This window comes from Callithrix jacchus, chromosome X (assembly GCF_049354715.1).
Source record: "Callithrix jacchus isolate 240 chromosome X, calJac240_pri, whole genome shotgun sequence".
Lineage (NCBI taxonomy): Eukaryota > Metazoa > Chordata > Mammalia > Primates > Cebidae > Callithrix > Callithrix jacchus.
This window is the reverse complement of record NC_133524.1, coordinates 50,646,444-50,659,535: the sequence shown is the minus strand read 5'-3', so window position 1 is coordinate 50,659,535 and position 13,092 is coordinate 50,646,444. Positions and strand designations below refer to the sequence as shown.

General features: G+C 45.3%; 1 protein-coding gene across 5 annotated transcripts in view; it reads right to left on the bottom strand.

Annotated features, from left to right (window-relative positions):
* Positions 1–564: 564 nt before the first annotated feature.
* The window catches only part of CCNB3 (cyclin B3), a 91,121-nt gene continuing 78,593 nt past the window's right edge, over positions 565–13,092 (bottom strand). For 3 of the 5 annotated variants that reach the window (XM_054250901.2, XM_035288756.3, XM_035288753.3), the window contains exons 10-13: positions 7,480–7,635; positions 6,490–6,639; positions 1,106–1,236; positions 601–870 (exon numbers count right to left, since the gene is read on the bottom strand). In XM_054250901.2, the coding sequence (XP_054106876.2) occupies positions 774–870; positions 1,106–1,236; positions 6,490–6,639; positions 7,480–7,635 (534 nt within the window). In that variant the 3' untranslated portion in view covers positions 601–773. Of the gene's footprint in view, positions 871–1,105; positions 1,237–6,489; positions 6,640–7,479; positions 7,636–13,092 lie in introns of all 5 variants that reach the window. The other 2 variants (XM_054250902.2, XM_035288755.3) reach the window with 2 other exon arrangements.

The following is a 13,092-nucleotide window of genomic DNA, read 5'->3' as shown; positions in this document are numbered from 1 at the left end:
GAACCTCTTAATGCTATATAAATTCAAGATTGCGCAAGTAGTTGATGCTTGCATTCATGGGACACCCTGCTGATTTCACAGGTAGGAATTTCTTCTCTTGGCAAAAGACAAGGCCAAAAATGGTTTTAGCACATACCATTCCAAGAGTATTTTCAAATTAAGACTCTAAAAAGTTGCCTAACTGAAAGCAAGGCTACATTTAGATTAAAATCTCAATCTCCAACTTTTCACCATCTAGGAAGAAGCAAAGAAAGCAAAATACCTGAGACTGAGACCAAAGAGTATTATCCCACACTGCCAGCTGCCCAGCTCTGAACAGTGAGGCCTGCCTGTCAGGCAAGGAGCTTTCTCCTTGGACTGGGCACCAACCCCCAGAATCCTCCTTCTATAGATCCATCCATCAGTTCAGTTAGCTCAATTCCTCTTCCCATGAGGAGAAGGCTTCTAAACAGAAGAGGAAATTGGGTAATCTAGGCGCTGGGGCTCAGCATTGACTAGGAAGAAAAAAAAATTCTCAAGCTGTGCATGGGGTCCTGAACAATAAGAGGGGATATGAGCCATTTTAACAACAACCATTAATTTATTATTAAATTTATAGTCAAATATGACAATATTTTTTCTTTCATAAAAACAAACAACATAAATATTTATAGCATTCTCAGTTAGGGAAAAGACAAACAGAGAGGAAAAATGAATAAAGGCGATCAAAAGACCAATTCAAACATAGAATAAAGATACCCTATTAACATGCCTGCCTGGCCCTGAGGCTGCTGCTAGAATACCAGGTCCTCAGCCATACAATCGTAGTTCAGAACCTCCTCCAGCTTCAACGTATCCAAGGTGGGGATTTTGGTGACTTCAAAGTAGACCCTGCAAAAGAAAGAAGGGTCTGCTCAGTATAGAACAGAGCAAAGACAATCAGGCTCCATAGAACAAACGGGACACAGAGCCCTTGGTTCCCTATCATGCTTTAACCCTAGAGTAGAAAAGAAGGTAAAAAGTGCCTGAATCTTCTTCTCTTAAGTGAGGCTAGTCTGGGCCTAGTATTTTAAAGCTTCCTCATGAATGAAAACAAACTCAACCTCAGCTGAGGCTTGGTACTTACGGGTGAGAATACTTGGAATACACAGTCTTGAGATTACAGTAAGAAGTGAAAGTCAGCAGTTTGTTCAGCCGTCTGACCACAGAGTAAAGCTCAGAGATCTTGTAGCCACTGTAATACTCCAGGATGGGAACCTGGAAGAAGTAGCACGAATAGTGATTTCTAACATAGGAAGCACCCACTTCCTCCATCTCTGCTATCTCAAATCCAAGCTTCCCATGTATGGTTTAATCAGAGATGACATTCAAAACATTTCAAAGATTCACACAGTATGGACGCTGATCAATAATTATACTATGCTATCTAGAAGAATAGGTTCCAGCTACAAACTACTGGGATGGCTATATCAACATGTACCAGTTAGATATTAGCTCTTGGCCAGGCATGGTAGGAATCATGCCTGTAATCTCAGCACATTAGGAGCCCAAGGCAGGAGGGCTGCTTGAGCCCAGGAATTCAAGACCAGCCTGGGCAACATGGCAAAACTCTATCTCTATAAAAATTTTAAAAATTAGCTGGGCATGATGGTATGCACCTATAGTCTCAGCTACTGAGGCAGGATTGCTTGAGCCCAGGAGTTCGAGGCTGCAGTGAGCTATGATTGCACCACTGAACTCCAGCCTGAATAACAGAACAAGACCCTCTCTCTTAAAAATATATATATTAGCCCTGGTCACAGATGTTCATGTAAATAGAAATCTACCAGTCCTAAGGAACAGGACTTATTTTGTAATTTACTCACTTCAGGTCCAGAGCTAACGGCCAGGTAAACCCCAAAACAAAGTTTAGGTCCCAACCCAAGAGCGAACATGAACTTAAGGTGGATCCTCCTCTGGCTGTAACAGCTATCATTCAACAGGTTCATTTTCTCACTCAGCTAAGAATCTTTATCATGTGGCAGAAGTGCTATAGCAGTGTTTAAGAGCAGAGGTCCTAGAGGCAAAATGCTTCAGGTCAAATTTCAGTTCCCCTAACAGCTTGACCTTGAGCCAGTTAATTAACCTCTTGGGGCCTCAGTTTCCCAATCTGCCAAATGGGGATTATTACAGTAATTCCATCATAGGATTAAATGTGTGTGTGTGTGTGTGTGTGTGTGTGTGTCACACACAGAACAAAGTCTGGCACATAGTAAGTACCTAAACAATGCTAGCTAGGATTACCAAGACCTATATGTAGGATCTTGGGAACATAAAAATGAATGAGGTACCTGCCCTTGAGGAGTCTCTAGTCTAGTAGAGGAGACAGACGTGCAAACAGAGAGTTACAAAATGTGTGGTAAGTGCTATAATGGAAGTGAGCATAGGATACTGGAGGAACAGAGCAGCAGGACCCATGAACTGTCGGGAAAGTCACAGAAAGCTTCACAGAAGAGAGCATGTCCACAATGTGTGGTGAAGCGGGGAGCTCAAAAGATAGAGAAAGAAAGAGGATTTATAAGTCAGTGGTTTCCTCAAAAAATGTCTTACATTATTTTCCTTGAACTCCTTTTTCTCAAGTGTCTTACCTGGAAGCCCAAATATCTTACCTGGAAGTGGGGGTAGGAGCTAAGAAGCCCACAAATTTGGACCCCTTTATCTTTTACATGATCTCAGACACTTCTGCAGGAAAACCAGGGCTCCCCCAAATACTGTTTGAAAATGATCACAACAGGTAAAAGGCGGTCATTGGCATGCTGAGTAGGGGAGTAACACAAGGGGTAATGGAGTAAACTGGGTGTGTTAAATAAGATTAAAAGGCCCCAGTGCTACTGTGTCAGTTCAGACCATCAGTGTTTCACCTTGACTATGTTACAATAGCCCACTCACTGGTGTTCCCATCTTCATACTCTCTCTCATCTACTCTACCTTCTTCTATATCGCTATACCAGTACTGTTTCTAAAACACACAAACAGGAGCAGGTCCCTTACTTGCCTAAAAAACCTTCAATGCCTTAGTGTAAAGTGGTCTCTCAGCATGGCATACAAGGCCTTTCATTCACAATCTGACCGTTACCTACTATTCTGGTCTCATCTGTCACTATTAACATCATTAGCACCTCTCCTTTTACCATACTCTCTGCTCTATCCATAGGGGATGCCTTATTGTGCCCCAAATACAACAAGCTCCTGTCTTTTTTTTTTTGAGATGGAGTTTTGCTCTTGTCGCCCAGGCTGGAGTGCAGTGGCACAATCCTGGCTCAGTACAACCTCCGCCTCCCAGGTTCAAGTGATTCTCCTGCCTCAGCCTCCTAAGTAGCTGGGATTACAGGCATGCACCACCATGCCCGGCTAATTTTGTATTTTTAGTAGAGATGGGGTTTCGCCATGTTGAACAGTCTGGATTCAAACTCCTGACCTTAAGTGATCCACTCACCTCGGCCTCCCAAAGTGCTGGGATTACAGGCGTGAACCACTGCGCCTGGCCGCTTCTGTTTTTTTAAATATTAATATTAAAGTAAAAATGTTATAAAAGTAAACATATACAAATGACACACATTTTTCTTTCACCCAAGTTTACTCATTGTTAACATCTTACCCTGCTGGGTTGTTTTTTCTTTTTTTGGTTAATATATACTTTAAGTTCTGGGATACATGTACAGAGCATACAGGTTTGTTACACTATACACATGCCATGGTGGTTTGCTGCATCCATCACCCCTTCATCTACATTAGCTATTTCTCCTAATGGAATCCCTCCCCAGCCCCTCACTCCCCGACAGGTCCTGTGTGTGATGTTCCCCTTCCTGTGTCCATGTGTTCTCATTGTTCAACACCCACTTATGAGTGAGAACATGTCATGTTTGGTTTTTTGTTCTTGCGTTAGTTTGCTGAGAATAATGGTTTCCAGATTCATCCATGTCCCTGGCAAAGGACATGAACTCATCCTTTTTATGGCTGCATAGTATTCTATGGTGTATATGTGCCACATTTTCTTTATCCAGTCTATCACTGATGGGCATTTGGGTTGGTTCCAAGTCTTTGCTATTGTAAACAGTGCTGCAATAAACATATGTGTGTATGTGTCTTTATAATAGAATGATTTATAATCCTTTGGATATATACCCAGTAATGGGATTGCTTGGTCAAATGGTATTTCTATTTCTAGATCCTTGAGGAATCGCCACACCGTCTTGCACAATGGTTGAACTAATTTACACTCCCACCAACAGTGTAAGAGCATTCCTATTTCTCCACATCCTCACCAGCATCTGTTGTCTCCTGACTTTTTAATGATGACCATTCTTACTGGCATGAGATAGTATCTCACTGTGGTTCTGATTTACATTTCTCTAATGACCAGTGATGATGAGCTTTTGTTCATATGTTTTTTTGGCCGCATAAATGTCTTTTTTCAAGAAGTGTCTGTTCATATCCTTTGCCCACTTTTTGATGGGGTTTTTTCTTGTAAATTTGTTAAAGTTCTTTGTAGATTCTGGATATTAGCCCTTTGTCAGATGGGTAGACTGCAAAATTTTTCTCCCATTCTGTAGGTTGCCTGTTCACTCTGATGATAGTTTCTCCTTTGCTGTGCAGAATCTCTTTAGTTTAATTAGATCCCATTTGTCAATTTTGGCTTTTGTTGTCATTGCTTTTGGTGTTTTAGTCATGAAGTTTTTGCTTATGCCTATATCCTAAATGGTATTGCCTAGGTTTTCTTCTAGGGTTTTACCGTTTTAGGTCTTACGTTTAAATCTTACATCTTGAGTTAATTTTTATATAAGGTATAAGGAAGGGGTCCAATATGGCTAGCCAGTTTTCCCAACACCATTTATTAAATAGGGAATCCTTTCCCCATTGCTTTTGGCAGGTTTGTCAAAGATCAGATCGTTGTAGGTGTATGGTGTTATTTCTGAGGCCTCTGTTCTGTTCCATTAGTCTATATATCTGTTTTGGTGCCAGTACCATGCTGTTTTGATTAACTGTAACCTTGTAGTATAGTTTGAACTCAGGTCATGCTCCCTTCTAATGCCTTCATGTCTTTATAATTATTGCTCCCTCTACCTAGAATGTCTCTTCTCACAAGTTCCTACATACTATTTAAGATTCAGCTCAAAAGTCACCTCTTCTGTGAAGCCTCCCTTATCTACAGGAGAGGCAGTATTCTAACACAGAGGATTGTGGAGCCAGACTACTGGATTTCAGATTCAGGCTGATATTTAGCTGATACACACTGGTTTAATCACCAAGTGTAAAAACCCTGAAATATTTCTATCTTAGTTGGCACACAGTTTGCTGCCCTGAACCCATCAGCTGTTGCCCTAAGGGTCCACTGGATTTCCATGGGATCCAAGGGTCAAAGCCTGCTTTATCATGGGGCCTCCAGGTCCTTAGCTCCAGAGCTGTGGCCATTCCCATCCTGATTATGCAATTGGTTTAGATTGTGAACACCATTCCTAGTTTCCAAAGCCTAGCTCCACCTCTCATCAGCTGTATAAATACGGGAGTTATTTCTTACCTGCAAAATAGGGATAACAGTACTATTGTGTGGGGTCATTACGGAGATTAAATGAGTTAATACACAAGGTTCTTAGATCACTGTCTAAGCACTCATTAAATGCTAGCTATGAGTATTATTTATTCTTTTTCATCATCACTGTCATCTATTGAATGATTTCTCTGTTTCAGGAAATTTCAATATGGCTTGTCCAAGTTCACATAACTACTTTATGTGGTTCTTTCTTGGCACACACAGGTTCTTCCCTCAGTGGCTCCAGGATTTTTAGGTAGGAGGAGGTCAGGAGTGGTTGGGCAGGGAGGCTGCATTTGCAAGCATACTTCTGCTGCTTGGATTGAATATTATACATACCATCAGTAAGAACGCAAAATTCTCTAAAGTTGCTTTTACCCTCAACTTTTCATAAAATCGAGAAAGCATCAAATATGAGTTTTATCTGTATTAGAGCTGGAGGCTTTGAGGGCCTTCTTCAGAGGAGAACACTATAGTCATGCCCCTGAGTGCCACTTTTATTCTTACAGCCAATTGCTTTCACTACTCTTCTCTGGCTCAGTGCTTTTCAAACCCTATTCTGATAAGCTCCCTCAGGGGTCAGTCTTGCTGAGGGGATTGCAAGAGGCAAGAAAGGAACAGGGCCAGGGATAAGAAGTAGGGTCACACTACCATCTACGACAACAAGGGTACCTTCACAGTAGTCTGGTATGTAATATAGGGCTTTCAGGTGAGCTTTCTTTGGAAAAAAAGGTACTTTGATTATGAAAAATGACATAATTCAAAACTATAGCTGTAGAAACCTTTGCCCCAAGTTGTCCAGGTGTCCGAGTTCATAACTGTGAGTAAGTGGCAGGTTTGTCCCCAAGAGTTTCCCATGGCCCTAATTTACACCTTTCCCCTGAGCTGACCTTGTGCTTTTTAAATCTCTACCCCCATACTCCTATCTCACAAGTGTTTACCCAGTGTCCGAGATTCCTCATGTAGAGGGCCAGGAGTAAGGAGGCAGCAGCTAGCTTGGAAGCTTTCTCCTGGACATAGTCGTATTCTTGCAGACTCATCTCACAGATGTAGCGGGACAAGGTCAGTGTCTTCATACTGGTGTGGATACACTAAAGGAAATGAGAAGACTGGCTCAGAAATCAATTCAGAAAACCGGTGCCAAGCAGAGGACTATCTCTCCAGTATCTCATCCCAAGCCTCAGTGGCCCTCTGTTTGAGTAATGTGCCTCTCTCCTGCAATCATAACTCACCTCATCTTCCCTACCCACAAAAGCAGACTCCTTAGCAGGGATTCTGAAATGGTCAGTGGGATTTGCCACCTTTAGGATTTTAATCAAATTATCAACTGTGTGTATGGTACTGGCCCACATCCCCCCTTGCTATACAGGTTATCCTTTAAAAAGCCTAAGTCCTCCCACCATGACTCTGTATCTGGTCCTCCCTATGAGGTGTTCCATAGTTCAAAACAACCTTTTCTCTTTTCTTGTTTAAACTTATGTTTTTAAAAGTATAAACTATCACACACACAAAGAGAAAAGTACATCACACACATTTACACAACACAATGAATTATAAACACATTTACACAATACAATGAATTATAAAGTGACCTCCCTTGTAATCAGTACTCAGGCAAAGAATAAGAATATTGCAAGCATACCCTCAAAGCTTTCCACGTGTCCCTCCCTGATCAAAGAAACGTTTCCTCTCCCCAACTCTGTCCTCACCTCAAAACCTTATAGGCACACTGTAGCAATCTGCAACTCATGCCCGCCTGCCTCCTACTGTTTCATAAAGATTGTCAACCTTTAACCTAGGAGGTTGGATAAAAGGAGAAAACTCCCTGCCCCGTTGTCCCTTTCCCCTTCACGCCACTCGGGCAGCCATTCTGGGTATGGAGGAGACTCACTCAGCAGTAGGAGAATGACGATGTGTCTCTTCTCTCTTACCTTAGCATATCTGCGCAGAAAATGATAGGCAACGGGAATGTTGATGTCAAATTTGAGGACGTACAGGATGTGGATTTCCATCTTGAGCAACTCATCTCGCTGATATTTATCATCACAGATGTACACGAAGTCATCCACACAAGGTGTGTTGGGCTCCTATGGGTGGAGAGGAAAGGAGGTGACAACCAGACAGGCAGCCCTGCCCTTTTTGCTTAGAGGTAAAAGTCACAGGGGAGAAGGGCAAAGAATGGGAAGCAATCACATTTCCTGGCATAAATCTTCAGGGTATCTCTGAGAGCCAGCTTCTGGTTGATGAGAGTCGCTCATCAGAAAAACTAAACCAAAGAAAGGACAGGAGAGGCCTGCCCCAAAACTGTACCACCACCACCAAATAGAGGATAGGGCCTCCTAGGGGTGGATTCTTATGGTGCCAGAAGCAACATAATGGGACACAGGGCCTAGGAGCAGCAATCTGCCCTCTGAGAATCATGAATGGGAAATCTGAGGCCTACTCTGGAGGGAGGGACAGAAGGAAGCCACAGAAAGGGGAGCTAGAAATAGAAAATAAGCCTATGTCTTGTGTCTTAGTCTAAGGAATGAGTAAGAACTCTTCTTCCTACCTGCAGCTTACAGCCCACTGCAGCCTTCTTCCCCCACCTTTCCCCTCTCAATTTTCAGATCACAGACAGGACTAACCCTCTCATTTGGCAGACAAGGAAACCAAGGCTCAGAAAAAAAGTGATGTGCTCAGGTTCACACAGCAAGCTGGTGGCAACACCAGGGCAGAAACCTCTCTCTTCCACTGCTCTGGACAATGGCTACTATCTGCTGTCACTTCTTATGCCATCTCCACACCTCCCCTAAACAAAAGGCTTTCTGTACTACTTAAACCTGTGAGAGGAAGACACCCCTCCTCCACAGGACTTGGTAGGGGCCCTCTGTCCTGGCCAACAGAGGAGGGGCGCTCCAAGTCCCCGAATTTGCTAAGTGCCCACCCCTCCCTCTCTTCCACTTCCACCCTCCCTTCTCCTTTCTGTTGGCCAGGGATTGCCCACAGGGTTCTTAACACCACTGAGGCTAAGGCACAGCATAGCTCTCCAAGCCACAGAGAGAGCCAGCAAGGGAGAAGGCAGGAGACAAAGGGAGAACAAGGGAGGTAAGAAGAGAGGAGGGGAGGGGACATGGGGTGGGAAGGGAGGGGCAAGAAATGTGTGAGAAAAGCCACTGATAAAGAGAAAAAGAAAAAGACAGTGACTGAATAAATGAGGAAAGAAGGAAGAAAGGAGGAAGAAGAGTGGGAAGGAAGGAAGAAAGAAGGAAGTAGAGAGGGAAAACAAAAGGAAAAAGGAGGCAGAGAAGGACGCAAAAAGAAGGGAGGGGAGAAGAAGGGAAGATGGAAGGGAAGAAAGAAAAGAAAGGAAGGGAAGGAAGGAAGGAGGAGAAGGAAAAAGGAGAGAAAGAATAAAGGAGGGAGGGAAGGAGGGAAAAATGAAGGAGAAAGGGAGGCAGGAGGAAGGACAAAGGAAAGGAGGCAAGAAGAAAGCAGGGATGGAAGGAAGGAGGAAGGGAGGAAGGGTAGAAGGAAAGAGAGAGGGAGGGAAGGAGGAAAGGAGAAAAGAGAAAGGGAGGGTAGAAGGAAAGGGAGAAAAGGAAGAAGGAGGGAGGGTAGAAGAGGAATGGAGGGAGGGAAGTAGAAAACAGGGACTGAAGGAAGGTAGGAGGAAGGGAGGGAGAGGAGAGGAAAGAGGAAGGGAGGGAGAGGAGAGGAAAGAGGAAGGGAGGGAGAGGAGGAGGTGGAGGAAAGAGAAAGAAAGGGGAAGGATGGAAGAAAGGAAAGGAGAAAAGAGGAAAAAAGGAGGGAGGCAAAGAGAAAAGAAGGAGGGATCAAGGAGGGAGGAAGGGAGAGAGGAAAGGAGGAGGGAAGGAGAATAGGAAGAAAGAAGTAGGGAGGGAGGATAGGAAGACAGGAGAGAGGGTAAGAGGAAAAGGGAGGGATGGAGGGAAGGAGAAAGGAGGAAAAGAGGGAGAGAAAAAGAAAAGGAGGGAGGGAAGGAGAAAAGAAGGAAGGAGAGAAGGTAAGAGGAAAGAATGGAAGAAGAAAAGAATGGAAGGAGGGAGTGTAGATGGAAGGAGGGAGGGTAGAAGTAAGGAGGGAAGAAGGAAATAGAGGAGGAAAGAGGGAAGAAGGAAGGAGGGACTGAGGAAAGGCAGGAGGAAGAAAGGATGGAGGGAGACAAGGAGGAAGGCGAGAGGGAAGGAAGGAAAAGAGGGAAGAAGATAGAGTAGAAGGAAAGAGGGTGGGAGAGAGGGTAGGAGGAATGAGGAAAAAGAAAGGGAAGAAGAAAAAAGGGAAGAGAGGTTAGGAGAAAGGAGGGAGGGAAGGAGAAAGAAAGGAAGAGAAGGAGGAAAAAGGGCAGGAGGACAGGAAGGAGGAAGGGAGAAAAAGAAGGAGAAAGAAGGGATAGAGGAAGGGGGCAGAAGGAAAGAGGGTAGGAAGAAAAAGAGAGAGTAGGAAAAAGAGGGAGAATGAGAGGAAAAGAGGTGGGAGGGTGGAGAAGACGATGGAGGGAGGAAAAAAGGAGAGAGAAAAAGAGGATAGGAGAAAGTAGGGACTAAAGGAAGGTAAAAGGAAGGAAGGGAGGAGGAAGAAGAGAGGGAAGAAAGAAGGGTAGATAGGAGGAGGGTGGGAGAGAGGGTAGGAAGAAGGAGGGAGGAAAAGGGTAGGAGGAAGGAGACAAAGAGATAAGGAAGGAAGGAGAAAGTGAAGGAAGGAAGTAGGAAGGGAAGGAAGGAGGAAGGGAAGGAAGGAGGAAGAGAGGAAGGAAGGAGGATAGGAGGAAAGACAGTGGAAGAAAATAGGGGGAAGGTGAGAGGGAGGAAGGGTGGGAGGAAAAAAGGAGGGAGAAAGGGAAGGAGATCAAAGGGAGGGAGGGAAAGAAGAAAAGGAGAAAGGAAGAAGGGAGAGAAGGAAGGAGGAAAAAGGAGGGGGGAAGGAGGGTGCAGACGGGGAAGGAGGGTGCAGGGGGAAGGTAGGAGGAAGGAGGGAGAAAGGGAGATTAGGAGGAAGAAGGGAGGGAAGCAAGGAGGAAGGAGGGAGGAATGGAGAAAGAAAAGGATGGAAGAAGGGAGAAAGAAAGGGTAGGAGGAAGAGAGAGGGAGGGAAGAGGGAGAGATGGAGGGTAAAAGGAATCAGAGAGAGAGAGAAAGAGGAAGGAGAGAAGGAGGGAGGCAAGGAGAACGGGAGGAGGGAGAGAAGAAGGAGGGAGGAAGGAAGGCAAGGAAGAAGGAGGGAAGGAGACAAGGAGGAAGGAGGGAGGGAGACAAGGAGGAAGGAGGATTAAAGGGAGAACAGGAGAATGGAGGGTGAAAGGGAGAGTACACGGAAGAAGGGAGGGAGGGAGGGTAGAAGGAAAGGAGGGGAACTGACACAAGAACAGAAAATGAAACACCACATATTCTCACTCATAGGTGGGTGATGAAAAATGAGAACACATGGACACAGAAAGGGGAGTACTAAACACTGGGGTCTATTGGGGGGAAAAGGGGAGGGCCAGTGGGAGGGGGAGGTGGGGAGGGATAGCCTGCGGAGAAATGCCAAATGTGGGTGAAGGGGAGAAGGAAAAAAAAGCACACTGCCATGTGTGTTCCTACGCAACTGTCTTACATGCTCTGCTCATGTACCCCAAAACCTAAAATCCAATAAAAAATTAAAAAAAAAAGAAAGGGAGAAAAGCAGGAAGGAGGGAGAAGAGGAAAAATGAGAGAAGAAAGAAGGGTAGGAGGAAAGAAGAATGAAAGGAAAGAGGGAGAAAACAAGGGAGAGAGGGAGGAAAGGAGGAAGGGGAGAAGGAGGGAGAAAGAAGGAGGGAGAAAAGAAAAAAGAAGGGAGGGAGAAAGGGTAGAAGGAAGGATAGAGAGAGGAAGAAAAGAGAAGGAAGGAAGGGGGAAGAGAAAGGGAGAGAAGGAAGGAGGGAGGGAAGGGGAAGAAGAAAGGAAGGAAGAAATAAAGGAAGGGAGGGAGGTTGGGAAGAAGCAGGTACTGAGGGCAAAAAGGAGGAAGGAGAGGAAGAGAAGGAAGGAGAAAGGCGGGAAGGAAGGGAGGGTAGAAAGAAGGAGAGTGGAAGCAAATGGAGGAAGGACAAAGGGAGGGAGGGTATGAAGAAGAAGGGAGAGAGGGCAGGATAAAGGAGAGCTTGAGGGAGGGAGGGAGGAAAGGAAGAAAAAGGGAAGAAGGAAGGAGGACAGGAGGAAGGATGGAAGGAAGGAGGGAGGGAAGTAGTGATAGGAAAAAAGAGGGAGAGAGGGAAGCAAGAAGGAAGGAAGAGAAAAGGAGAAATGAGACAGGGCGGGAGGGTAGGTAGAAAGAAGAATGAGGGGAGGGAAAGGGGAAGGAAGGCAGAAAGAAGGAGGGATGGAAGAAGGGAAGGAGGAAGGAAGGAGGGAAAGGGAGAAAGGGAAAAAGGGTTGAAAGAACCAGGGACTAAGGGTGGAAAGAAGGAAGGAGGGTGAAAGGGAAAAAGAAAGTAAGGGAGGAAGAGAGGGTAGGAGGAAGGAGGGTAAGAGAAAGTGTAGGAGGAACGAGGGTAGGAGGGAAGGTAGGAGGAAGGACAAAAAGAGGAATGAGGAGGACGGGAGGGAAGGGGGAAGCAGGGAGGAAGAAAATGAGGAAGAAAGGAGAGACAAAGGGTAGGAGGAAGGAGAAAGGGAGGGAAGGTAGAAGAAAAAAGGGACTGAGGGAGGGTAGGAGGACAACAGAGGGAGGAAAGCAAGAAGGGAGGGAGGGAAGCAAGGGAAAGGGAAGGAGAAAGGAAGGAGGGAAGAACAGAGGGTAGAAGAAACAAGGGAAGAAAAAGGAGAGGAGAAAGGAGGGAGGGTAGGAGGAAGGAGTGAAGGAGGGAGGGAATAAGGAGGGAGAAAAAGGATGGTAACACAGAGGCAGGAAGGGAGGGTAAGAGGAAGGAGGGGGAAGGGAAGGTAGAAAGGAGGAGGGGGAGAAAGGGAAGGAGAAAGGAGAGAGAAAGGGCAGAAAGAAAAAATAAGGGAAAGAAAAGAAGGAAGGAGGAAGGAAGAAAGGGAGGCAGGAAGGAAAAAAGAATAAGAATAGAAAGAAAGAGCATGGGAGGGAGGGAAGGAAGGAGGAAGGAGTGATAGAGAAAGGGAGGAAGGGACAGTAGGATAAAAAAGAGAGGAAGGGAGGGAGGGAAGGAGAAAGGAAGGAGAGAGGAATGGAGGAAGCAGGGAGAGATGATACCAAAAAGGAGGACCTGAGTGAGGGTAGGAGCAAGGAGGGAGGGAGACAGGCAGGCAAGGAAAATGGAGGGAGGCAGAAAGAAAAAAGGAAGGAGGGAGGGGGTGTAGGAGAAAAACATAAGGGAGGGAGGGTAGAAGGAAAGGAGGAGGGAGGGAAAAGGTAAGGAAGGAGGAAGGCAAAAAGAAAAGGAACAAGAAGGGAGGAAGGGAAGGAAAAAGAGTGAAAGGAAGGGAAAAAGAAAGGAGAGATGGAGGGAGGAAAGAAAGAAAAAAGGAGGGAGGGAGAGAAAGAAGGAGGGAAGGAAAAAGGAATGAGGAAGGGAGGGTAGGAAAAAAGAGGGAGAGGGTTGGAGGAAGGAGGTA